At 46.0% G+C, this 27,144-nt stretch overlaps 2 protein-coding genes across 6 annotated transcripts in view; one reads left to right on the top strand and one right to left on the bottom strand.

Moving 5' to 3' along the window:
* Positions 1-94: 94 nt before the first annotated feature.
* med23 (mediator complex subunit 23) lies at positions 95-20,801 on the bottom strand. 4 transcript variants are annotated; one of them, XM_030346011.1, is made up of 32 exons: positions 20,599-20,801; positions 19,900-19,931; positions 19,727-19,814; positions 19,172-19,296; positions 17,341-17,452; positions 17,004-17,102; positions 16,550-16,651; positions 16,362-16,431; positions 15,997-16,109; positions 15,763-15,858; positions 14,766-14,783; positions 11,146-11,352; positions 10,654-10,797; positions 10,336-10,481; positions 9,428-9,673; positions 8,812-8,954; positions 8,353-8,527; positions 8,008-8,171; positions 7,563-7,687; positions 6,955-7,160; positions 6,466-6,486; positions 5,945-6,125; positions 5,621-5,791; positions 4,973-5,189; positions 4,499-4,608; positions 3,923-4,049; positions 3,087-3,252; positions 2,698-2,770; positions 2,076-2,290; positions 1,688-1,808; positions 1,437-1,568; positions 95-771 (listed from the first exon to the last, which is right to left on the bottom strand). In XM_030346011.1, the coding sequence occupies exons 1-32, from the start codon at positions 20,647-20,649 to the stop codon at positions 562-564; spliced, it is 4,206 nt and encodes a 1,401-aa protein (XP_030201871.1). In that variant the 5' UTR covers positions 20,650-20,801; the 3' UTR covers positions 95-561. The 4 variants fall into 4 exon arrangements, with proteins under 4 accessions (XP_030201871.1, XP_030201873.1, XP_030201872.1 ...); XM_030346013.1 differs by lacking the exon at positions 6,466-6,486; XM_030346012.1 differs by lacking the exon at positions 14,766-14,783.
* A 307-nt stretch (positions 20,802-21,108) lies between these two features.
* il20ra (interleukin 20 receptor, alpha) overlaps positions 21,109-27,144 on the top strand; it is a 6,086-nt gene continuing 50 nt past the window's right edge. Inside the window, exons 1-7 of one of the 2 annotated variants that reach the window (XM_030346080.1) lie at positions 21,109-21,469; positions 22,016-22,139; positions 22,710-22,888; positions 23,068-23,246; positions 23,722-23,866; positions 25,097-25,233; positions 25,448-27,144. The exon at positions 25,448-27,144 is cut by the window's right edge and continues 50 nt beyond it. In XM_030346080.1, the coding sequence (XP_030201940.1) occupies positions 21,415-21,469; positions 22,016-22,139; positions 22,710-22,888; positions 23,068-23,246; positions 23,722-23,866; positions 25,097-25,233; positions 25,448-26,164 (1,536 nt within the window). In that variant the 5' untranslated portion in view covers positions 21,109-21,414 and the 3' untranslated portion in view covers positions 26,165-27,144. Of the gene's footprint in view, positions 21,470-22,015; positions 22,140-22,709; positions 22,889-23,067; positions 23,247-23,721; positions 23,867-25,096; positions 25,234-25,447 lie in introns of those variants that run through there. The other variant, XM_030346081.1, reaches the window with a different exon arrangement.

Raw genomic sequence — 27,144 nt, 5'->3', positions numbered from 1 at the left:
AGGACCAAACGCCTATTCATTAATTCGTTTTTTATTATGAAAGGTCAATGATTTATCTACAAATTGGTTGTACAATGACACGGGACAGCTCATACAAAATTACGAAAATCAATTTATTTTGCGTACGGAAGGCATACCTTATGGAAATGTAACATATTACAAAAGGACTTAAAACAATGAATTCATGATACTGAATATTTGCTGCATGATACGCAATTAATGATTAAGGCCACTGACACAATGCTATGATCGATCACTAGATCTCATTCCGTCATTCCATTCCATGATCTAGAAGTTAAGAAACCCGGTACTTGGTACTACAGTATGTCTTTGAGAGTCTATAAGATATTCAAACTTCACATTGCTTTGGTCACGGCGACCACCTTTCTTTTTTTTACTTCTTATTCTCAAAAAAATCTTATTTTGTTTTTGTTTGTTTATTTCAGTCATGATGGAAAAACTAAAAACAATTCAGTAAAAAATGATTGTGGCTTGAGAGCACATTTGTGTATTTTATGTACAGAACGCCCCTTCTCTGTGCGTGTGTGTGTCGACGGCTCCCTAGCCTACTGACATAGGAGTGTGCTGCGTGGATGAGGGGGAGGAGACAGAGATGGAGGAGGTTGGAGGCTGGGCGGACGAGGAGGAGGTGGTGGTGGTGGAGGAGGAGGAGGGTGGTGCAGCCGAAGACGTCTCGATCTTGCTGCTGTGGGTGATGAAGCGGAGGCGGAGCTTCATGGCCGGACGCAGAGTCATGATGATCTTCTCCACCTGAGGGGGGAGGGGCATAGACACGGATTAGTCCCAAGCCTTCGTCAATGTACCAGTGGCCTAGCCGTGTGACACTATCCTGATCTGAGGTCAGGATAGTGACCCGTTTCTCTCGGCAGCGCCATGGTCTGCCGAATGGCAGCACACGGTGAGGGTTTAGCAACCTTCAGGGCATGTTTTGGCAGGTCACCTTAATTCATGTCACCGTAATTCATCTTACTACTCAGGTCATCACTGCATTAGTGCAGTAATTATCCAGTAGTAAGCAGGTCAAAATGTGAGGTGATTAACATCGATCAGGACTTAGTCATATACATTATTTCGAAGTAGGGTTGGGTCAGAAAAATTAGAATACTACGGATCGTGATTACATTTTTCCAACATTATACATATTCACGGATGAAATGTTGCAAATTTGTTCCAAATTTATTATAGATTCTTAACATTAAATATGGCTTTTTTTTTTCTCCCCAATATGATTCAAAGACTAAATACCATGATTTTAGATTTCAGTTTCGATACACATACTAATCATCGTGATTATATTTTTCCAAATATTATATAAATTTAAGGCGTATGTTACATCGATTTTATTAGTTAACACATGGTTTGCGGCAGTATTATACGTGTCCTGCTTTGCGTAACAATCGGGAAACCACCCCCACCTGCTCCTTGACGCTGTCTCCCGTGTACATGTATTTGATGTGATAGAGGAAGTCACAGATGGGGTCCATGAAGTGGAGGTGTTGACTGTGTTGATCCACCGCCTGCAGCATCTCGTAGAACGCCACGCCAATCTGAAAGTGTACACACACACACACACACACAAGCACACACACACACACACAAACATTAGCCCGACCGAGGTGATGCACAGCAACAGGGGTCTATGTAGGCTGTGTGTGTGTGGTCCCACCTCCAGCATGCAGCGCGTCCTCTCCTGTTGGAAGCGCTGCAGGAAGGGCCCCACCAGGTGGTACACATACAGCAGCTGGAACTCCGTCTGGACCACAGGCTTCAGCGTCTCTGACAGAAACCTACACACACACACAAACAATTACATAATATCAATCAGATATTAGAATTCACATTTTTTCAATGGAAAGATATGATGTTCAGCATAGAATCCAGCCACTCTGTATGCGTGAGGGCCACAATGAAAGGGTCCCGCTATTTCTACAAGCCTACCCAGTGAGCTGTACCACCTGGCAGGTGTGAACTACGCAGGCATGCATCTGGGTGGCCACGCCCACGTGTGATTAAATTAAAGGGTACGTGTGTGCGTGTGTGTGCGTGCTTCTCACTTGGGAATGAGCGAGAGCTGTCCGATGGACGAGTGGTGCCAGACGGCGTGTGCCAGCGCCAGCACGTAGCTGCAGTTCATCTCGCTGTAGCTCTGGTGGCAGGCCGTGAAGTCCAGCAGAGCGAAGGGGCAGCCCGCCCACGCCGTCTCCGTCGTCAGCGTGGGGGAGCCCATCACCGAGACGATGCGGTCGTGGAGGACGATCCAGTAGGGTTCCTGGGGGGGGGGGGGGTCGAGGAGAATACGGACAGGTGAGGTGAGGCTGGAGGTCACCCTGCTTCCCAGACGTTCCCATTCCATGACGTCAAGTAAGAGGAGGAGGAGCCTGTGCTACACTTCCGGACCCTCTCTCAGCCGATGCTGGAGGGGAGCCCCCGCCAGCTGTGTGTGTAAAGGTGTGAGGGTTTGGTTGCGGCGGGTGACCCTGGGTTTTTTCATTCAGTTACTTGCACACTTTAGTATTCACTGGATTAACCCAGAATGCATTTGTTCATATCTATTAACTAACTAAGTCTAGAGAGCATTAGGTATAGAGAGAGAGACTGAGGGATGTCATGCGTTTGTTTTGAGAGTGTCGGGTGTGTGTGTGTGTGTGCGTGTGTGCATGTGCGTCTCAGTCTTACAGGCAAGGCGGTGATCACCAGTCCGATGGCGTTCATCCAGGCTGTGATGTTCTCTCGGGGAACCAGAGGCTGACTGAGAGGCACAGAGAAGCACAGGGACTCAGGGACCAGACAACACCTACTGCAGTGTGCTCCTGTCCCCAAACCCACAACAACTAGACCGGTGCAATACACCTTCACGCTGAACGCTGTATCACAAAGGACGCCTTTTCTTGGTTCAAGCATATATTTTTGTTCGAGTTGAGCGAGAGAGTGAGATGAGTTGAGTGAGAAAGTGATAGAGTGTCAAGTTGAAAGTGTGTAGAGTGAGTCGAGAGAGTGAGAGTGAGAGAGTGCGAGTGAGAGAGTGAGAGTGAGAGTGAGAGTGTCCCCAGGTGTGTGTGTCCTACCTCCTCAGCACCACGTTGAGCAGGGCGTTGCCTACGTCCTTGCCGGGCACTGTCAGCGCCATCAGCTCCACACAGGTGACGTGCAGGGCGTGGGCGGCCGGGTTGGGGAACTCGTTGAACCTCCAGTCACAGTTGGGGAAGGGACCGGGGGACTTGCCCGCCATCGGTGGAGCAGGGGTTAAGGAAGGAGGTTTCATCAAAGGGTCTTCTGAGGACCTACATTATATTATAACCTGGGGGAAATCTAGGTTTCAGACTCAAACTTGAAGTCACTGGTGAACATTTTAACAATATTCCTGGATTTAGTTATATTCTGTTGCTCCATTAGTTTAAAGCTGGATTTAAAGTTCTATTTAGGATTCTGTTTAAACTTGCTGGTGAGGCGTTTTGAATGAACGCATTTCGTCCCACGCTTCATCCTCGGTCCTCACAGTTGCTCTCCGTTGGTTTATTGCTCAGAGTTTCTCTTCCTGATTCGTTCCCCATCTTACCCACTGCTATGAACTAGGCGGATTAGGGTATATCCTCCTACTATTCAACCTATTCACATTTTAAATTCAAATTGACTAAACTCTAGATTGTCTCTAATCTTGGGAGTGAGTCACCTCAGTCTCACATTTATTTATTGTTCTCTAATATCTTAGAAATCCTGGCTGATCTGGAGCTACGCATTACCACTATAACCATTGATATCAACGGAGCTCCGTTACCTCATCGAATCCTTCAATACCTCTTAACACTTCTTAAGATTGGTTAAGGCCATCACAACTAGCCGTCAGTCGTCTTGAGGACATGGCCAATTGATGACAATGAGCTGGGCGTGTATTAAAGGATATTGTCCACCAGCCGTCCAATGAGCTTGCAGTAGTAGGTGTCATCTGGGATCCACACGTTGTCCTCTCGGGCGCTCATTCCAAACTTGATGTAGGTCTCGCTGAGACACCACCCCGGAGTACGGTTGTCCTGGAGGGAACAAGACCCCGAGTTATGCTCCATCCATTACTAGTTTACTATTGGTCGTCCAGCAGATTCCTTCATTCAAAGGGACTGGACAGTGAGTTTTAAATGTCATTAAGGAGCAGGCTAGGGTTTGGTTTCTTGCTTTAGGTTGGCTACAGGTAGACTGCAGACATTGCAGACATTTAACCCATAACTGCTAGGGTTAGGACCAGCCCCAACTAGAGACTATCCTGCCCTAGCCCCTACGAGAATACCCTGATAATACTCACTTGATAACAATCCTAGTAAATACTTGTTAATTACCATGTAATTAAGCAACTACTATACTTTATACATTATTATATAATTTTTCAAATAGATTAGTTTTATCAAGGATTGCTGTCATTGAGGCAGTTCAAATCAAACTAGGGGCCCCTGAAGATAACGCATTGTGATTATTGAACATGCACTACCTTCAGTGAAGACATGATGGCGTGCACCAGCTTCCTCTTTAGGCTGGTTCTCTCTCTCAGGTGCCGCTCGTAGTAGTGCAGCGTGTTGTACAGGTAGGTCACCGGGCGGTCTGCACCGCGCACACGTGGCATGGTGGAGTACACACGAGACACAGGAGGGGGGAGGGAGACACAGACACACATTACACTACTGGCGTGAAGACTGCAGAAAACCACATCCTCTACGTACGCACGTAGACGGATGAATGAAACACACACACACACACACACACACACACACACACACACACACACACACACACACACACACACACACACACACACACACACACACACACACACACACACACACACACACACACACACCTAAGAGGATGAATAACACCGTTTTGGGGACTTCCCTTAATTACCATCAGACATGTTTGTGTAGCCCCCAGGTGTTATTCCCCACTGTCTAAAAGAGGTCCCGCTCACCGTGGAACTTGTACAGCCCCCCCAGGTGGTCCAGCAGGGTCTCCAGGGACTTGGAGACAGGGATGAGCTCCAGGAAGCGGTGGATGACGATGTCGAACACGGGCAGGAAGCGCAGACACACGTTGCCGAAGTAGATGGGCAGGTACTGGGACGTGTGCTGCATGGGGGGGTTCACTTGGTCGGCCAGACCCTCGAAGTACAGCTTCTCAGGGTATTTCTATGAATGGGAGTCAGGACGGACTGCGTTAAGAACCAGAGAGGAACACCCCAATCTAACATTTAAATCCGGTGCACCCAGAACGGCAAAATGAACACACTGACTACACCAATAGTGTCGGGATTGTATGGCGTTATGTAATAGTGAATAATGTTACAGTGAATGTTGAGTTTAGTTTTCTGACTACTTAAAAAAACAAGATCACTATGTTTGCTTTCCGATTATATTTCCCATGTGCGCCCCTGTGTGTGTGTGTGTGTTTTGTGATGTGTGTGTGTCTTGTGATGTGTGTGTGTGTGTGTATATACGTGTATGGATGCGTGTTTGGTGCTTGCAGGGCACCTTATGGTGGCTCATGGTGCTTGCTGTGTGTGTGTGTGTTTGTGACGCGTGTGGATGTGTCTGGATGCGTGCTTGGTACCACTGGGCACCTTGTGGTAGCTCATGTGCTTGCTGTGCCAGTCGTTCTGCAGCCAGTGCTCCGGCGCGTTCTCCTTGACGAAGTCGTTGACCCGGTTCCGGAAGTCGTTGGGCTTCAGCAGCAGCAGCTGGATGATGAAGTAGCACACCTGGGCCTCGTTGCCCTCGTGGCTGCGCATCGCCTGCGGGGGGAGGGGAGAGCAACAGCAAGAGCGAGAGGGAGAGCGAGAGCGAGAGCAGTGAAAGAGGAAGGGATAAGCGACGCGTGAGATGTGTGTGTATTGGTATTAGTGTGTGCATTGGTATGAGTGTGTGAGTGAGTGAGTGAGTCTCACCAGACACAGGATGAGTCGGTCCAGGGTGACGATGTTGTACTTCCACACCATGTCGTTGAGGATCTCGATGCACTTGTTGAGCTGCTGGCCCCCCGCCGACGTGGAGAACTCGTACACCAGGAAGTCCGCGAACGTGCGCACGTGGGCCACCAGCGCGCGGGCCCCGATCCGCTCCAGCACCCTGAGACAAAGAACACACGCACACGCACACACACACCATTACATTGGATGTGGGATTTCTTTTTCAATACAATAGTATCAATCTTTCAATGGAGGCAGGTTCTTTAATAGAAATAAACCAAAAAGGTTCTTCCTTTTTTTTTTTTTTGTAATAGTACAGGTCCCCTTTGTGTTTATATGTACATAGTATGCATCAGTGTGCGTGTGTTCTCATTCGTCTGTGTCCCTGTGTGTGTATGTGCGTGTGTGTATGTTTGTGTGCATGTATGTGTATGTGCTTGTGTATGTGTACGTGTCTTGTGCAGATTGGTGTTTTCCGCTAATAGCAGTCTATAACTCACTTAAGTTGGGGTTTGCCGTCCCTGTGGAATTGAGAAAGGACTTTGAAATGTTACACGTCATCTATAGTAGCTTTGCACTACGGCTAAACACATGGTACAACTCTAATGTAGTTTTGCATCATCACTAAATGTTATACATCGACTGTACCTTTCCAGTACTGCTAAATGTTATACATCGACTGTTCAGTTGCACTACCACTAAATGTTATCACTCTATTTATTACCAAATGTTATAATCTACTACAACATAATGACATTTTCGAGAAAAAAATTAAAGTTTCATACAAATGTGTTTTGGATATAAAAGTGCCTGTAGCTACGTGTTGTCGTAAATGTAACGCCTATTAACAGAGCGTTGGGGGTGTGTGTGTGTGCGTGAGGGTGTGAGTGAGTGTGTGTGTGTGTGTGTGTTGGTATGAGTGTGTGCATTGGTATAAGTGTGTGTATTGGTATGAGTGTGTGATTGGTATGAGTGTGTGTGTGTCCCACCTGAAGCCTATCTGGTTGATGTGGTCCGTCTCCAGCAGCATCTTCCACAGCAGACACAGGAAGAGGGGCGGCGAGCCCTGCAGGGAGAAGTGGGTGATGATGTCGTTCTCGTTGGACATGGACTTCCACTTGCGGTACTCCTCCTCCACGTTCTTCTTCAGGTTGAAGCGCGACTCCTGGGGCACGTTGTTCTGCTTGAAGAACGCCTGGGACAGAGTGAGCACCAGAGGGAGGTCATTCGTTGGACGAATTACAGCAATCCGGATTTGTTTGAATGCTTTTAAATCCAGGCCGAGAGCACTTGAGACGACCTCCTTTACATGTTTGACATAATTTGAATTAGTGTCTGTATGTTGTAACTGTAACTTTTGCGGCCTTTTTTTTTCTCGGCCAGGGCTCCTTTGATATATTGTTTTTTAATCTCAATGGAACTTTCCTGGTTAGATAAAGGTTTAAAAAATAAAAATATAAAAAATAAGCTGACTGGGTGTAAGTCAGCAGTCAACATCAGTTAGGACGAAAGTGTGTGTGAGCGAGTGAGTTAGTGAGCGAGTGAGTGAGCGAGTGAGCGAGTGAGTGAGCGAGTGTGTGTGTGTGTGTGTGTGTACCTGCAGGGGAGCAGGGAAGCAGGACAGTGTGTGTGAGGCCCAGTTGTGCGGGGTGAAGGTCATGATGGTCTGCAGGATGTCTTTGCACCAGGTGCCTTGGATGGAGTCAGAGCCTGTGAAGAAATCTGCACACACACAGCATGTGAGTCATCCACAGTCACTATGATCAATAAGGAAGGAAGGACAGAGGTGAGGAAGAAAGGCACGACGAGAGAGGGAGGAAGGAAGGAAGGAAAGAAGAAAGGAAGGAAAAAGAGGGAGGAAGGAATCCGGTTAGCTCCGTTTGTGTTTAAGAAATTATGCATATCTTACCTTTAACTAAAACTGGACCAAGCATCTCAAATAAATGGGAAACGGTTAAAAACCAAAAAGGACGGCCGGATCAGAGGGCTGTAACTACCTGTAATGTGGGTGGCTCTGGCCAGGATCAGAGGGCTGTAACTACCTGTAATGTGGGTGGCTCTGGCCAGAGTGAGGATCAGAGCTCGGTTCAGCTCCTCCGACTCTGCCGACAGGACCGTCTTGGGGTCGTTGAGGAAGCGCGTGAACTGGGGCTGCACCTCAGAGCTGCCCAGTGCCGTGATCAACCGCAGGGCTGTGCTCTCAACACTGGGGGCAGACAGAGAGAGAGGTCCGTGTGTCCAAGTTACAATCCATGGAGCAGGTTCTCTGCAAGGACGAGATAGTCCCTGGGTGTGTTTAAGTGTGTGTGTGTGTGTGTGTGTGTGTGTGTGTGTGTGTGTGTGTGTGTGTGTGTGTGTGCGTGCGCGCGTGACGCCCCCTCCAGTACCAGAGGTGCAGCTGGTTCTGGTTGGTCTGGGGCACAGCAGCCAGGCTGTGCAGGTGGCTCAGCAGCTGGACGCGGTAGTGGGGCTGGATGTGGTGCATCCGGTAGCTGAACATCTCCAGCAGCGTGTGCAGGATGCCCCACGCGTGGGACTTGAACACGTTGGGCAGCAGCTGGCCTGCACACATCAGAGGGCATCATGGGAGTTGTAGTACTGAAAAAACAACTCGGTCAAGAGTAAACACGATCCGTGACCTACGCTGGGGAGAAGTTTGTTTTGCCGCGTCTCGCGTGATAAACGCTCTGACAGTTTCAAACATTATCACCCGCCATAATGATAAAATAATTTCAAGATTACTTTACTTCTATACGAGGAAGTACAATATATTCTATTATTGATAACGGTTGAACCTAAACGGTGTGTGTATGCGTCAGGTTATGAGACACGGCCGGTGAACTGACTTATGAAGCCCTTGATGCCCAGAGACTCTATCTCCATGTAGACCAGCAGCCTGCTGTAGGTCTCCACCAGGGCCGGGGCCAGGGCGATGCTGGACTTGGCGTGGGCCAGCTTGATCACACGAGTGGCAATGCTGTGGATCAGACTGATGGGGAGAACCCAAGCACAGAGACAATTAGGTGAGCGATATGGAGAGAGAGAGAGAGATATGGAGAGAGAGAGAGAGAGAGAGAGAGAGAGAGAGAGAGAGAGAGAGAGAGAGAGAGAGAGAGAGACAGACAGAGACAGAGACAGAGACAGAGACAGAGACAGAGAGAGAGAGAGAGAGAGAGAGAGAGAGAGAGACAGACAGAGACAGAGACAGAGAGAGAGAGAGAGAGAGAGAGAGAGAGAGAGAGAGAGAGAGAGAGAGAGAAAAAGAAAAAAAGAGAAAGAAAGAAAAAAGAAAGAAAGAAAGAAAAAAGAGAGAAAGAAAGGAAGAAGGCGTTAGTTAGAGAGAGAGAATGAAAGAGAAAATAAATATAACCTAAACGTCACTATCTCAGCAACAAGTTGAGAATTGAATTAAAGAACCACTTGAAGCACATGGATGTACTTTGAAGGCCCTCCCACACCCACCTCATCTTGGCGTGCACGGTCAGGGAGTCCAGCAGGTTCATGGGCAGGGGGGACACGGAGCCCGAGGCGGTGCAGTTGGTGCCGGGCAGGTTGATGCGCATGGAGCCATTGCCGTAGATGGTCTCCACCAGCACGCCCATGGGCAGCGTGAAGCACTCCGAGTTGGTGCTGTAGGCGTTGCACAGCAGGGCGATCTTGTAGTCCAACATGCCCAGGGACTTGTTGCGGAGCGACTGCTGCAGGAACCTAGAGGGTGGATGGAGGGGGGGAGGGAGAGGGACAGCGAGAGAGAGATTGGAGGGTGAGAAACAAAAAGCTTGTTTCTGTGCCAACACCGCAAGATGGGGTGAGTTGAAATAAATCATGGCTGATTAACATCTGGACACAGACAATGTCCACAAGCAACCTCTGGTCTTAGCACACCAGCCAATTCATCTACATTAAATAGTTCAGGCAGCAAGGACTAAGCACGTTTCTTTCCTCGTTCATATGACATATTTGCCAGTTTCTTTTGGTCAAATAAATGAATGTGTTAAGACTCCCAGCAGATGGGTTCTGGGTTTCAACCCAGATGTACGCCTAACCCTGTTCATTCAGGACATGCCCCTAAAACAAATCAGCTTCACTGCAAGTGGCTGGCTTGGATAAAAGCTACGACAGTGGAAAACATAATCGTAACCTTATAGGATCTCTTGATGGACGACTCTATTCTGTTAACGTCAGCCCACAGAATGAATGAATGACAGTAGAATCAGCAGTGGGGAGTCCTGCAGACTGGGAGATTGGAACGCAGCACAATACTTCTACTATAGTTTTCCCCAGTTGGAGGGCCTGCTGGGTCAGTTGTGCTTTTTTCATCCGTTAATTTTGATCCATACACATCAAAAAAGCTTGGGACGGGTTCTTACTCGTGGTGTAGTTTCAGCGAGTGGGGTATGGGTATCTGCAGCTTGGAGTTGTCGTTCTGGGCCTTGCGGTTCAGGTGGATCCAGATGCACGTCATGGCGAAGGAGTGAGTGGACTGGGGCTTGTTAATGTCCGGGACGGGAATACACTGGGAGAGAGCGGGATGGAGAGGGAGGTAGACGGTAAGGAAGGCCTCCTTTTTTGTTTATCAAAGCTCTTAACATACAAACAAAATCCCACACATACACACACAAACCCCCCCCCCCACACACACACACACACACACACACACACACACACACACACACACGCTCTCTTACTTCTTTCTCGGGGTACAGCAGGTCAAAGAGCTTCATGACGGGCAGGAAGTCGGCCAGGGCGTTCTTCTGGATGCTCCCGGAGATGAACTGCAGCAGCACCCACATCAGGTGGTCCCTGCCCTTGATCAGACCTCTGCCCGCAAGCTGGGGAACATCACACATCAAGCTGATCATGAGGAGGCGATCAGGGACACACACACACACACACACACACACAAAGGTAACATCTCAACAGGCAGGTGATTAGGGCTGTAGCTGTAATCATCCAAAGTATCCAAAGTTGCCAGATTTCAAAGTGATTTCCTATATAATAAATACGTTAGTAATAAATAAATAAAAAGCAGCCAAGAAAAAGTATAGTAAGCAATATAAGTATTTGGTGTGTCACTGTGTGTGCGTGTGTGCGCCCTAAATGTCCATAGCCGGTTCAGGCGCAGCTGAACCGCTACAGGCCACGCTCAACCTCCAGGGGGCGCCGGCGAGGCCCCTTACCTTCTGGTGCAGGGACAGCACCATGTGGGGGAAGCTGGCGAACTGGAAGAGCACGAAGAAGATGAGCTGGGAGGACAGGTGCTGCCACAGCAGCTGGCTGGTGCCGCCCACGTCGGCGTCAAAGTGCTCCTCCGTCTCCGAGCGCTCCATGGCGTACACAACAAGGTCCACCAGCTGCTCCTCCAGCACCGGGCAGCGCTGCTTGTGCTGGGAGGGGTGGAGGGGGTCGGGGAGAGGGGTGGGGGGTTTGAGGGGTGGAGGGTGGAGGGTCAGAAATGGAGAGGGGTGGAGGGGGTCAGAGAGAGGGGTTGAGGGTTTGAGGTGGTGGTGGGTGGAGAGGTGGTTGAGGGTTTGAGGTGGTGTTGGGTGGAGAGGGGGTTGAGGGTTTGAGGTGGTGGTGGGTGGAGAGAGGTGGAGGGTTTGAGGTGGTGTTGGGTGGAGAGGGGGTTGAGGGTTTGAGGTGGTGGTGGGTGGAGAGAGGTGGAGGGTTTGAGGTGGTGTTGGGTGGAGAGGGGGTTGAGGGTTTGAGGTGGTGGTGGGTGGAGAGAGGTGGAGGGTTTGAGGTGGTGTTGGGTGGAGAGGGGGTTGAGGGTTTGAGGTGGTGATGGGTGGAGAGGGGGTTGAGGGTTTGAGGTGGTGGTGGGTGGAGAGAGGTGGAGGGTTTGAGGTGGTGATGGGTGGAGAGGGGTGGAGGGATGGAGGTGGTGGTGGGGATGGAGGTGGTGGTGGGTGGAGAGGGGGTTGAGGGTTTGAGGTGGTGATGGGTGGAGAGGGGTGGAGGGATGGAGGTGGTGGTGGGGAGTGGAGGGATGGTGTTATGAAGGGTGTGGTTGAGGGGAAGGGTTGTCAATCATTTGTTCAACAGTGTGAAGAATAGAGAGGGAAGGAGAGAGGGTTGTTTAAACAAACAAAGGATGGATGGAGGGGAGAGAGAGGGAGGAAGCAGGGGAGGAGAGACAAACAAACAAGAGAAATGTTTAATCACTTAATAAACAATATTGCCGTGTTACAACCAACTTAAAGAAAATGACGTAGAGTTAACATATCCCTAGGCTTGCCTTACTTTACCTGCCCATCTACTCAGATAACTAGTATAACTTGATGAAAGAGAGATGGAGGCTAGCGATGGACGACAGGATGACAGGAAGCAAACAATACAAAGAGAATGTGGGGTGAAGAGGGAGATGAAGGAACGTCACATTTTATTTTTAATTTATTATTACAAATAAAAGCGACATTTGCAACGACATACTTGTCAATTAGGGAAAATGTACAAAACTACCAAAAGTAGTTTTTGTATTTACCTTCTTTACATTTTCATATAAATATTGCTCTAAAATCAACAAATCCGATGCATTACTGTGTGCAGGGTAGACCTTCATGAGTGAACAGTGATGTTATGAAGGCGCTATTAGTTTATCTATTACACACCCTGGATGGGACGCTAGCCCATCATACACCAATTATCCTTCATTCACCTGGTTGGTAATTACCCACCAATAGGAAAAACACTATTTTATTCAGGAGTGGGCATTAGCATTAGCAAGGCTAACTCCTCGACTGATTACAAATCCCATAGTTTATACCGATGACAACCCCCTGAGAGGACTACAGAGTGGGGTAATGGTGAGTAGCACCCAGCTGCAGCCCCGGAGCCGGGGCCTGTGGTGTGGCAACAGGCCGGTGGTGGGGCAACAGGGCTGTGGAGTGGCAACAGGGCTGTGGAGTGGCAACAGGCCTGTGGTTGGGCAACAGGGCTCTGCCACACCACAGGGCCCTCTGCCGCACCACAGGCCCTGGCTCCGGGGCTGCAGCTGGATGCTATTGAGAATGGTGGCGGTTGGAGGTGGGCGCTACATCGGCACGCAACATAACATGGTTTTAAATAAAACAACGAAACCAACAAATCAAAACACTGCATACACACAGACAGACATGCAGGGCTGCACGGGGCACGGCCGGACAGACGGCTGGACATGACTTGGGAACGGACGACGAATCCAAACATCATGCCAACACCTACATTCTACATTCACCCATCAGAGTGCTGGGCCTCAGCCTCCACCCCTGAGCGGTAATGAGGTCGGCACACAGCAGCAGACACACGCGTGCACGCAAACACACCTACGAGAGCACCACAGGCATTTCAACTCCCTGGTAATTAGACGTTTGTGTGTAGGAAAGGGGTTGACCGGGCTCGTTGGCGGATAAGTACAATTAAAATAACTGGCTATTAAAAGATTAAGAACAAAACCCACAGCCGGCGGTTTACGATAAGGAACTGTTTCAAAAGTAGAAAAACAACTTTCAACCACGTCTTATTATTGAGGTTGAATCTCGTTTCTGAGTTTTGAAATTGACTGGGTAGAAATATCCTTCCCATTGCCATACTAGACCTGAGGTCATAAGGGTTCTAATGTTATCCTATGTTGGGCCCCACTGCTCAATTACAAGGAAATAAACATACCTTTTAATGACGATGTTGTGAACAAACATTTGTAACAAATATACAATAGTCCAACAGGAACGAATGACCCAAAACAGACCGAAATTGTGGATATATCTTCTTGATCAATGTGCTAAAAAAAGAGGGTTATTGATTTCTACACCTACTGATCTAAAGGAATTTATGTCACTCAAGCGGATTCATTTAGTGTTCGTTATGATCCAATTTGCTATACTATTCAAAATGTTAGCAATTTCACATAGCGGAAAACTAGTTAGACAATGTTTAGGAATGTAGGAAAGTGTTGAATCTGGACTGAGTTCTATTTTTGATCCCCTTCTGCACCCAAAATAAGCATAAGCAACCAATTGGTTAGTAAATTAAGAGTTGTTTTGCCCATGTCAACTCAACAGAAAATAGGAGAAGGTGAGACCCTCTGCTTAAAATAAAACTCAAAGTCACAAACAAACACAAGGCAAGGACCAGAACACATCCACACATGCAGCGCACCAGGACTTGAAATACCAACATCAGGGTATGTTGGGCTGGTTGAATGAATCTGTGATTCTCTGGTGCCCCAATAGAGTTAAGAGTTGAATTAACTCCATAACAAATTCATAAATGAACTTGTGTAAACTGTTTATCGTAACTAAATTGAAAGAATTATGTGTTAAGAGAGATCCAATTAGTCAAGACATGGTTTAAATGTATTCTGGTTCAAATATGGATTCTGGTTCAAATGTAGTTTAACGGAACTGCCTAAATTAAATCAACCTTGTTTGTTTGTGTGAAGTTGGGAGTGATTTAAAGCGTTGTTCCCGTGTTCACAGAAGGGGTAATGCGGAGAACATACCCTTATTTAGAAGAGGCTGTGAAGACATGGACCACTTTGCAGTGATATTTCATGACGCTGCATTTCTACAGCCTTTCCTACTCTGTGCATCCATACGCACACAGTTTTATTCACACAACGCAAAATCCACAAAACCCTGCTGTTCTCATTCCAAGTCCTGGGGTTTTTCGTTCTTTTTCTCCATCCATGTGTCCCTTCCCCTCCCCCGGTTTGACATTTCTAAGACGGTGATGATGCTCATCAGCGTGTCTAAGGAGCCAAGCGTCCAATGGGCTGGTTAGTTAGCAGGTCAGGTGACCAGGGAGAGGAACAACGACATACCTGGGCAATGTTCAGAGTCTAGAGAGTGCATGGCAGAGACAGACGCGACACACAACCAGGACAAGAAAGAATATAAGGAGAAAACAAAACCAAACAGAAGAACAGAGAGATAAGAAAGGAAAGAACAAAAGAGAGAAAGAGAAAAGAAGAAAGTGACTAAGGAGCTACGTTCTCCCCTTTTTGAACAGTTAGAACATCAACGCAGCCGTGGTCATCCAACATTGGTGATTGTTTTCATAGAAAATAAAAATGCTCATCAATGAAAGGAAGTTCCACCAATGAACCATAAATTATTGTGAAGGTTCAAGGTTCAATATTTTGAAGAATAGCCTTAGCCAAATGGAAAACTCAAAGTTGCACATACATTTTTAATTCAGCAGCTCGTATATTTCATGTTTGTCCCTTAATCCACCGTCAGTCAATAATCAATGTATACATATGTTTTTGAAAGAAATGTTAAAATAAAATTATTGCACGCATTATTATGCATCTCTATATTGCCTTCTGATTTTTCCATTTATGGGCATTACTAGACTTCCTGAAGGTGCAGCCAATGAAAGCAGGGTAAACAGACACCAGTGTATTGTGGCCGGGTTTACCATATAGCCCCCCGGAGGTTCATATTTGAGTCAACAGACAGTTGCAATATATGGTGCTTGACAGAGTTAGCAGGTAAAAAAACTGAGTGGTGCGTGAGAGTTTCCGCATGAGGAAGCCAAGAAAGACATAGAGAATGTGAAGAATGAAGTAGTAGTACTTGATCTCCATTGGGAACCATTAAAAATGGAGGATATCAAAACCAACTCCAGGACAATTATAGGGGAAAAAAAAGTTATGGAATTGTTAAAAAGTAGAAACTATCCTGCAATGATGCAAAAAAAGAAAAATAATAACAGACAGAAATAAAGGGGACAATATATAAAGCAACAATGGAGGAGGGAGGGGCATAGAGATAGAGAGTGAGAAAGAGAGAGAGAGGGAGAGCGAGAATGGTTACCTGCTTGTTGAGTCCGAGCATGTTGCACACCATTTCTCTAGAGTACGGCTGCTCCAGCACGTAACGCAACAGGCCTGTCTGGGGCTCAAACAGGTCCTGGGAAACGATAACAACCCGCATACCGAATATTAACAGAAGAATACTTTTGAGTTGGAGAATTAGAGTGAGTTAGTGAGAGACGTGGATGACAAACAAGAGATGGAGAACCTTGATAGAACCGTGTGCTTGTGTTACCTTGTCATAAGGCAGCATGCCCCTTAGGGGAAAACGCAGTGTGTTGGGGTCTAATTTCCAGGAGTTACAGATGGCACCGCTGTTATTCACCACAGGCAACAGGCTACACCTGCCTACACACACACACACACACACACACACACACACACACACACACACACACACACACACACACACACACACACACACACACACACACACACACACACACACACACACACACACACACCTTTGAGTATGTTCAGCTCATTCATATGAATTTAAGATAAAAAAAATGAAGCAGAAAATATAACTCCCAAATTTGTATCAAGAAGGTGAGACGTGTGTGTCGAAATGTGAGATGCCACACATTTCCTTTAGCCTACCACAGATGGAGTTGATTCTGGACGTAGGTCGGAAACTGTCGACAAAGTCTGATATCAGACTTCCCAGGAGCTAGAGAGAAAGTGCATGTGGAAGGACGAAAGATAAATACCCACACACACGCATGCATTACAAATAACTAAAAATACAGTGTCCTGCAATGAAAACACACACACATACGCGCGCATACCCAGTGTGACAGCTGTCCCTCAGGATAGAGTTTTCTGATCTCTGTGATGGCAAAATAGGCAGGAAGGAGGCAGGCATTTCTGTCCAGGATATACTCTACCACCTGATGAAAACAAACACACACAAAACTGATGATGCTGAGGTAAAATACTTTAGAAAATGCTTCAAGCTACTGCTGTAAGTGCAGGTATATGTACACTTACACAGGTTTATATGTTATATAAAATATATTTGTGGGTGTTTACATGTATTTTCCCTATATTTTGTTTTGGTTCAACAAAGCATTGGTGAATTAATGCCTGCTATTAACAGGGAAAAGCGATGTGAGAAGAAATGAGGAACAACAATGTACAGAAGAGGCACTCAACTAAGAGGAACAGTTCGAAAAGAGTAGAAGCTAGGCCCAAGCACAAAGTTCTTTGTAGTAAACATGTAGATGTGGGTTTATGAAGTACCTCTCTGGCGACTAGTAGTTGCTGGACCACCGCTGAGCTGACTGTGGTGGGAATGCTCTGAATCTTGTCCAGCACTGCTTTCAATAGGTCACGGACACCCTGGGGGACACCAGCACACGCAGGAAATAAATGTACTGCAATAAGAGCAAACCCTTCATTCAAACCCTTCATGGGGTTGCTGAGCCACCCCAGAAGGGAGAGGCCCAATCCCATTTCTACCCCTTACCCCTTCCCCCTCCCCCTTGTTTTGAAGGGGTAAGGGGAAGGGGTAAGGGGTAGAAATGGGATTGGGCCTTAGTGTGTGAGTTCAATGTGTGTGCGTGTGTATTTGATATACCTTGTAGTCCACCCCGCCGATGATCTTGCGGATGAGTTTGAAGGTAAGAGCCCACAGCTGGCTCCTCTCCCACTCCAAGCTGTCTGAGCTGATCAGTGCTACACACACCATCCTAGATGGCCAGCAAATAGGATACAGACGGAATTTGTTAGACAATTATAAAAACAACGTTTTATGGACAGTTTACACAAGTTCCTTTCGCGGTACAGTGTTCCGTTGATACTCTCTAGAGGTCAAAAATGTAAATCACTTCACTTCATTAAATAATGTTGGCTATACAACAATCCAAAACAAATCAATCCAGAGAATGACCGAATATCTAGGGCATCCAATGCGCTTGTTAGGGCTGCACGATGTTAGGAAAACATGCGATGTGCGCTAACAATATTCTATACTAAGATAACGATATGACTTGCGATATTGAATGTTTTTGTTCACTCTACTTGTTGCCAATATAGACTAATGCGGAAATGATCAAATAAATGCATTGTTTCCATTTCAACATAGTCTTTATCACAATGCCCCCTTGAACATTGTCTGATACTGCAAACAAAATGAAATTGTCATTGACTTATCACTCATTTGAACTTAAACTGGACACCTCTTTTCAAACATGGTAGCCTTTTTCTAAACCACTAATTTGTTGAGCCAATAAGGTGTTGCAGAATGCTGTCTGGGGGTTAAGGCTGCATAAAAGATGACATTAAAACAACATCAAATATGAATAAAATGAAAGTCATAAAACAATGATATACCATTATGGTGAGTTCTGGCCCAAAAAAAACTAACACAAGGAACAATCAGCAACAGTGTATTTAAACTAAAGGGCTTGTGTTGAACTGGAGAACCAACACTGTGCGTAGAGTCCAGAAGGTGAACCGCATGAAAGTTGCTAAAACGGGCGGATTGTGACGTCCCTAAAATTCACGGGCGGGGATGCGGGCGGGTAAAGAACTCCTTGCGGGCAGATAGCAAATGAGGTCTGAAACAGGATTTTAGTTTGCTGAAATAAAAGATAATTGAAAAATATGTGAAATATTTGTGTGTCTAAATTACCATTACCACATCGCAAATATGGGGGGGCATTGGAGAACCTAATATTTTGAAGGTAGCATATGTGTGTGTGCAATAATGGCAGTGTGTGAGTGTGAGTCTTGTCAGCGAGTGAGTGGATGGGCGAGGAGAGTGAGCGGTAGCGTGTGTAAGTCTAGTGAAGTAACGAACGAGTCCGGTTGTGTTTAAGAATAAAGTACCCAGCCTGTCAAGAATCGGTGGGCCACTTCATTCCGACCATATTCTGACATATAAGAAAGAGCCACTGCCGGTCAAAGTAAAGGGTGTTACCCCCGAGAGAACTTCGGCCCTGGAGGGAAGGTCTCCCATATGCTCCTCGACTACGGTCTGGGAGCCGACAGCAGGGAAGGTGTAACAGAACACTAACCATCTCGTAGTTGGAGGCGGAGCACAAGAGAATCGTGCTCCAATAGTGCCAGATAAATATAAAGCACTTTCATTTGAATGGTTTTAGCTTGTGAGTGATTTATCGTGGACACGGGCCGGGAAACGGGCCAAATATTAACAGGTCCGGGCGGGTGCTGATTTAATTTTGATAATATCATCACGGGTGACGGGTCGGATCTGGTGCTGAACTTTCTCAAAAATTTGACCCGTTCGTAGGCTACATTTATCGAAGTTTAAGTAATCTTTGCAGTATGTCTATCGCAAGCGTTGATAGCACGCTCACGATACATTTTCGATATATTGTTCAGCCCTAGCGCTTATCCCTCAGTGCCTGAGGGTCCAACTTCTCCAGGTGTGTGATTCTGCGTACCGGGGTGGTAGTAAGCTGGTCTCCACAGCCATGGCCAGACAGTCGTACAGGAAGGAGATACGCTTGGGGCTGTGTTGGCTATGAGTAAACCGCACAATCCACTGAACACACTGGTCATGAGACTCCTATCGGCAGACGGACAAAGAAACAATGAAGCGTACAATGAACAGACAGGAACAACAAACCCTTCAAATGTTATGTGCAAGCTAATTTGCGATCCAGCAGTGCTACTATGCAATAGCAGAACTTCTTGGGGGAATCCGCAAGGAGCCTGGGCAGCAAACCACGCCTGCAAGGGGGAGTTTTGCCTCGAATACAAAAGATATTCTTCCAAAGGAACTCATTCGCGCAAAGCAGATCAAGCTCTCAGAAGGGAATTTTCTCATTTAGCAGCCACTTTCATTCTTTGTATCTTAGCTAAAATGTATATGATTTCACTCTGAGTAGCAAGCAGGCAACTTTCTCCAAGATGACTACTAGTTACATTCCAGATCTGGAGATTCAAACCCAGTAACTTTCAGGTGGGTGTGATACACTACAAGGGTGAATGCTCACCTGTGGCAACGTCCCCCAGTACTGCCTAAAGGCTCCAAGACAGCTGATCAATTTAGTCCTCTCATCTTCTGGAGTGTCCATAAACATGCTGCAATAAAAAAACAATTGATCACACATGCCCAAGCACACGTGTGCAATCGTGTGCGTGTGTGTATGTGTGTTTGTGTCCATACCCAGCAAAGGCCTCTTCGATCATCTCCGTTTTCTGCAAGACAGTGGGCATGGACAGGAGAATAATCAGTGGTAAAATATACTGGGTAGAGCATAGGTCTTGCAGCAAGCGAAGGTATCTGATTGTATTTAATAGCAATAAACTCACTACTATTGCACCTCTACAGATATTTTGGATATATATCTTCTTTGTATGGGCATGACAGGCATATTTTGTTGATCCGTCTGTGAAGCATAACGTGAGCTGAAGGGATTGAACGCTTCCCACACGAGAGGTGTGGTAGAGTTGCAATATTTGTGAGTTTATAGCCATTTAACAGTATCTGAGAATACATATTTTCATGGATATGGAACTCAATGGAGTGAATTGTAACTACTCTTGGACACCATATTTTGCCTTGTGGTTTGCCTTCTACCAAGGTCTAACGTTAAATTAATATAAGTTGTGCATGTGCTACATGGAATCGCAGGCAGTGATAGAAATACTTTACACCAATTTTTTCCATTCAGTTTCCTTGTTCAGAATACATGATGCTGCCCGGTATTTAAGCACGTTTGATCACAAAAGTTACTTTGTCTGACCACGGTTGATTTGGGGCAGGTTACAAATTGGCCCATCATAACGTTGAGGCAATTCACTCTGGGACGCTACTTCATGTTAGCTTTATTATAACGCAATAAAAGAGGACCATGCGACCTACCACCACATCTTCAAAGATGCTCTGGAGCTGGGTTTCCATTGAAAGGGCCATGTTGTAATATCTAGGTATCAATTTCACCTGACCATCACACACATGGATTACTGTATTCTTCTATATGACTGGTGTACTAGATGAGGCATCTGTTAAGGCAAGCTAATGCTGCAGCGCCTGGACAAAAGCGTAAATGAAGCGTGCAACGTCAAAAACAAGCCGAAGGGGGAACAATACCCAAAGCGATATAGTTCCGCGTTGTTTCTTACTTCCCTCCGTCGTAAAAATAAATAAAAAAGCGAAACATTTCCTCGCAATAAAAACAACAAACATTTTCTTTTCAGATTGTTTCGCTAGTGGTGGAATTCATTTTTTATTCCGATTTCCAGTGACTTGGTGGTTTTACATCGTTTTTTTCCTTTGTTTAATTTATAACTGTGCATTTTTCTGTGGTGTCCCAGGGTAATTTCCATGATGGCACCTGTTCAGCCCTAGGTATTGGGTTGACTCGTCTCAACCCTCCCACTATTGTTAATGAATAACAACAAGCGCAGTGACATTCTATCGCGCTCTCACGCTCACATTATCATTCATACTGAGCGCTTACAGGTGAACTATTTCCCGGGAGTTGACATACTTTATTTTTTCCCGAAAAATCCCCTATATGCAAATGTATTTCACAAGTTTAAGTTTAGAGAGGACAGACAGCCGTTAAGATGAAGGGAATACCCAGGAAACGTCGAAGAAGTCGGATTTGTGTTTGAAGACCTTTACGATCAGGAGGTCTTGGTGGAGACGATTCCGTGTTTATTCTCATATGTTGCCATGGAGAAGTGGACCATGGTCCTTGTTTTCCATGTAGGAGCGCTATATAATGCAGGTAAGGGACACGGCTTTTCTTTTTTTCTCTCACGGCGGGGTTTCTAAAGCAAACTTGTGGGAAAGTTTACGTTACACCCTGAATGCAGTGCATGTGCGTAAGATCTTAGGAAACGTATCTATGCAAAAAATATTAAATTGATAACCATAACTTTGTTATGATATACTGTATATATATAATTACATGGCAAATATAATTTATTATAAATAACTATACATAAATATGAAATATTATTATCATCGAATATATCATTGTCATATCGCAGGTATAGCCTACGTATAAAAGCCCTATTTATTATCTTCAGTTTCATGAGACACTAATCATACTTGTTAGTTGTTATCCTGACTTATCGCATAGACTGAACTCTTTTACAACTCTGACTCTTTTTCTGTGTGTGTGTGTGTGTGTGTGTGTGTGTGTGTGTGTGTGTGTGTGTGTGTGTGTGTGTGTGTGTGTGTGTGTGTGTGTGTGTGTGTGTGTGTGTACGTGTTTGTGTGCGCGTCTGTGTGCGTGTGCGTGTGTTATTATTTCTCTTTCGTTCTCTAGCCTTCTGTTCACCTCCCATGCCCGCCGATGTCTGGTTTTCTTCCATAAATCTTCAGAATAGTCTCCATTGGCTTCCTGGGGAACACACTCCACCGGGCACCTACTTTAGGGTGCAGTATGCCATGTACGTGTGTGTGTGTGCTTAATGTAGACTGTGGTGTCGCTGGGGGGTGGTTGTTGTTTTAAATTGAAGGTTGTGCTTATCACTTATTTATATTGGCTTTGAAAAACTACAGCAATGTCCTTAAACAATTAAAAGAAAGCAGCTTGATAACATTCTGTTCTATTGAGTCATTCATGTCCATGCTTTATCCAACTTACTCTGAATTCAGGGGCATTATTAAACAACCACAATGGTACAGGCAGGGGCAGGTAGAGGCATTGCTAGGATTTGGGGCTGAGCCCATACCGCTCTATGGGGGTCTAGGGGGGACTCTATCTCCGGAAATATTTCTTTATTAACAAGCTCTATTTTGATGTCTTTTTATGCCATCTGGCATCTTATTTACGTACATACCCGTATCATTGAAAAGTACATTTCAAAATGAATCATGAACTGTGATGTAATAATCAGTATTAGTATTGAGTAGAAGCAGAGTACCTTACAACTGTTATAATTTGTATTATATTTAGGAATTGACATGCTAGAGTACAACCACTATTATAGTATTCCTTTGAACGTTAACATGTACAGCTATGGCGAACGCTGGAGGGTGGTGCCGCACTGCAGAGAACTGGAACTGACCCGGTGTGATCTGACCAATCAGACGCAGGATCTGGAGCATGGCTACTTCGCAAGGGTCCGAGCTGTAGATCGCACTGGTCCCTCTAAGTGGAAGAAGACGCAGAAACGATTTGACCCCAAGACTGATAGTAAGTGGAGGTGAAATTCAAAGTAAAATGCTGTTTTGCAAAAAACAAAGAATTACAAACTGTTATGTATTAACTATTAACTACAAACGAATCCTGAATGTCTTCATCTGTTACAATGGTGACACTACAGTCAAACTCAGTATTATAAAGTAGTATTCTCTCGTCATCACCATTTACAGCTATCTTAGGCCCCCCATTGGTCACCCTGGAAATGAAAGGCAACAGTGCCATTGTAAACATGAAGTCACCAATGAGATACCAGCCAGACAACAGCAAGCCAGAGATGACCATGTTGGAAGTCTACCCTCAGATGGCCTTTAACCTCTCCATTCGCATCGCTGACAGCAAAAACTTGACGGTAGGTACACGGATGGTAATTGAATAAGTCAATACCTTGTTCAACACCTTGTTCCTGGGCTCACGCAAGATACCCAAAACAACCATCAGAGTCCCTCTGTGGTTACACAAGTTCTCTGCTCAATTTCAGGGTCAGCACAAAAAGGTGTAACAATCTATTTCCTATTGGGTTACTGTGACTACACCAAGCCAATCACAAACCACCTACACCCTCTCTAGGCTAAAGATATGGCTGGGTGTGATACCTGGGCAAGATGGCCCCCCCGACCGAGCTCATTGCAAAACACAAAATTCAGTTTTCATTTCCAAAGTAATTCGTAACCTTGATTTATATTGTTATATTTACACCCTAAATATCAGTATCTACATCATTTTACACTGAAGGATGTAATGATGATCGATGAAGATCCAATGTGTAATCTGTGTGTGTGTGTGTGTGTGCGTGTGTGTGTGTGTTCAAATGTATGTGTGTGCAGCAACATATCCCATTCTCCTCCGGTCGATACGTGTACCGCCTGATGGACTATGACACAGAGTACTGCTTCTCCGCCCGTACCAGATTCAACTCCATGCTAATCGAATGCCAGCCCTCCACCTGGCACTGCATCAAAACACCTCATGGTACAGTTTGTATGTGTGTGTATTGGTGTGTATGGGTGTGTAAAAACTGGTTGTCAGTAATGTTCAGAGGATGATTGAAAGGAATGTTGCTGAACAGGAAAGGAGGGGAAACGACAATTAAAAATATCTATTCACCACAGAAATGTGATTGTAATCTCCTTGTGTTTATGTCAACCTTGAAAGGATTCTTTCTTTGTTTTCCCGCATCTCTCAATTTAAACGCCCAGGCCTGTCACGTTCCTTTTAGCAAACTGTCTATTTTAGTGATGCAAGATACAGTATATATTGGGTCTGATCAATTGTAGGCTGACAAATTGTAGCCATGCCATCGCCATTAGTCTGGAACTTCGCGGTTCATTTTCGATTTCGAAGGGGTGTTATCAACAGGCCAGACCAATAGTGCCTCTGGACACAATTGGCTGGACCTACAACCAACCAGAGCAACATAACGTGTACCACATCCGCGGCAGCCATCTCGGTTGTATACAAAAATGACTCACTGACGCTCCCTTAGTGTGCGTCATCGTATTAAACCAGCCACATATTAGATACATGATTGTGATGGGCTCATCTCGGGCCAGGTCTGCTAGAAATATGGCTGAACAGGAGGGGGGCCAAATGCATATTTGTATGTTGTATTACTATGTTTTATTCCAATAATTAAATTATAGCCGATAAATAGAGTCGATAACAGGAGGCCAATATTGCTTCTGTTGGCTTAACCATAGGGCTTTAGAAGCGTTGCTCACTGTTGACTCGCTTATTATGTCCAACGTCTGAAATTAGTAAAGTCATGCAGTGTAGTGGATGTGGTTATTAAGCAATCGGTTATCTTGTCTGTAACCGGCCATGCGAAGCAGATAGTTATTGGTCATCGTATCATTGTATCATTGACAAAAAGTAATTATCGTGCATCCCTCGCAAATCCTTTTGCAACATATGCAATACATTGTTCATGAAGGTAGGTGATTCAATATGGTTGACTTCATGACGTACAATGCAAACACAGGAAGTTTGTTGAAGGTAGGTTGAGCTTGCACAGTGATCCGTGCATTCAAGCGACACCATCAAGTCTTTGTGCACTTGAACGGGGAACTTTTGCTGTACACACTCGTCATCAAATTGCTCAACTCACGGTACATTTCTGAATGCACCCGAAGTGTGTGAGTACCTAAGCAGCCATGGTGTGTAGAGGTAAAGAACAGGCGTCTCTTCCTGCTCTCTCTCCAGACCCGTTCATCGGCCAGCTGAGGAGCGTGGTTGTGGGGATCGTGGTTCCGTTGTGTTGCATATGCGTGCTCGGAGTCGGGGCCTACTTCATCCATTACCTGGTTTGGGGCAAGGAGGAGAAATGGCCACAGGCACTGGTAAAATACACACACTCACACACGTACACCCATATCCTTCACCATACTACACAGTGACAGTTGGTACGTATACATGACGTTGTTGTAATGCAATGCCCACAGCATGCAGTCACACCCAGGAAGATCACTTATCGTCCGCATCTCGGATGACTCTGAGAACGCTCCAAACCCTAACATTCATGTTTTTCTGGTTCCCCCCCCCCCTCCTCCCCAGGAACCAACGTGCCACTCCTTCCCTCCGCCGACTTTCACTCCCGAGCACTTGGACCCCATCCACGTCGGCCCATACCACCCCAAGCCGCCGCCGCCGCCGCCGCCGCCGCCCGACAGCGCCTACGGGCCGCAATCGCCCATTGGCTACGCCTCGCAGGGTCGGGGCGTGCTCCCGGACCTGCTGTGCTACGCCTTGCAAGGTCGGGGCGCGTCCCCGGAGCCAGAGCCACCCTGGGAGGACTGCCACGAGGCGGGAGGCACGGACTACGGATTCGTCAGAGGGGATCCGGTCGGGGGCGGACAAGAGGGCTCGGAGGACCCCAGGGAGGGGCTGCTGGGGCATGGGGGGGAGGGAGAAGGGAGGGGTAGGGGGGAGGAGGACGAGGAGGACGAGGAGGACGAGGACGCAGGCATGATCCATTGGGACCCTGAGAGTGGAGTGTTCATGCTTCCCGAGACGTGGGCGTGGGCAGAGGGAGGTTTGGATCGCTGGCTGCTGGGAGCGGGACAGCCCGGGAGCAGAGGAGGGGAGGAGGAGGAAGAGGAGGAGGAGGAGGAGGAGCAGGAGGCGGGAGCAGAGGGAGGGAGAGGAGGCGTGAGGCTGGAGAACGTGTTTGTGCGGCAAGGGTCGGAGGAGCAGAGAGAGAACGCGAGGGCGATGGAATTGGAGATGGGAACCTTGCTGGCCAACTGGAGCGTAGTGGTGGTGGACGAGTAGGGACCAAGGAGCACGGACACCACTCACCTCCTTTGTATTGACGTATATAGTTTAGTATATATAGTAGATGCATAGCTTTTATTATACACTTTATTATGCACAACAGTGTCCTTTTTTTGACAAATGACAAACTCAATAATTATGAACAAATCGTACTCTTTCGATTTTATTATTATTATTTGTGTTATTATTGAAACGATAGACTATTTCTGTATAATGGTGACCCTTCCTAGAATTTGAAGTACATGTATGCAAAGATTCTATTGGGATCTTATTAGTTCAGGCTCAGTTAAAGCATGTTTTATGGATGGGGGGGAAATCCTCCATCGTGATGCAACCTCCATGATGACTCCTCCTGGAGGGTAGTGGAGGAGTGGAGTAGGGCACATTGACCCATCACTGACCTCTTTAACCTACTTCTTCTCACTGGCTCTTGGCGGACAGTGAATGACGGATTAAAATCACTGACTTCAATGCATTCCAGAATCCCGGTGAATATCAATGTTTTACCTAAAATGAAGGTGTTTTGTAACTCCATTGATGGGATTATTATATTATTATGTTGTAGTTTTTTTTTTTTCAAGATATATGTGGGCCAACAAAGAACATAAACTATTTTAGCTCTTATCATCATATTATTAGTATTGTTTATATTATCTGTGACATTATACGATGGTTTTTAGATGAAGTAAAACTTTAGCACTTGAATGCCCACTCACTCTGTCCACCGTGTTACTACATGAGCGCTTATGCTTTTTATTCTAGAAATTATTTGAAGTAAAATGTATGGTTCTGTAGTGCTTTTGTCCATCTACAATAATAATGTGTTGCATTGGATTGCCATAAGATCTTTCAGTCCAACCTTTAACTATAGACACCGATTCTATGTAAAACCTTCAGGATGTTTCAGTTGAATCAACTGGTTTTACTCAGGTTTAAGATTGTGAACTTCATGTATTTTCTATATGTCCTAGGCTACT

This window comes from Gadus morhua, chromosome 21 (assembly GCF_902167405.1).
Source record: "Gadus morhua chromosome 21, gadMor3.0, whole genome shotgun sequence".
In the NCBI taxonomy this organism is placed as follows: Eukaryota; Metazoa; Chordata; class Actinopteri; order Gadiformes; family Gadidae; genus Gadus; species Gadus morhua.
The sequence above is the reverse complement of the archived record's forward strand: the minus strand, read 5'-3'. Positions and strand labels throughout refer to the sequence as shown.

Bases quoted from the DNA above. Each gene is read 5' to 3' on its own strand.
- med23 (XM_030346011.1), bottom strand. From the start codon at position 20,649: ATGGCCCTTTCAATGGAAACCCAGCTCCAGAGCATCTTTGAAGATGTG. The intron at 16,652-17,003 runs GTACTTCATAAA...TGTTTTCATCAG, and splicing joins AACTACTAGTCGCCAGAGAG to GTGGTAGAGTATATCCTGGA. The intron at 5,792-5,944 runs GTGAGACTCACT...CTCCCCCCGCAG, and splicing joins ACCGACTCATCCTGTGTCTG to GCGATGCGCAGCCACGAGGG.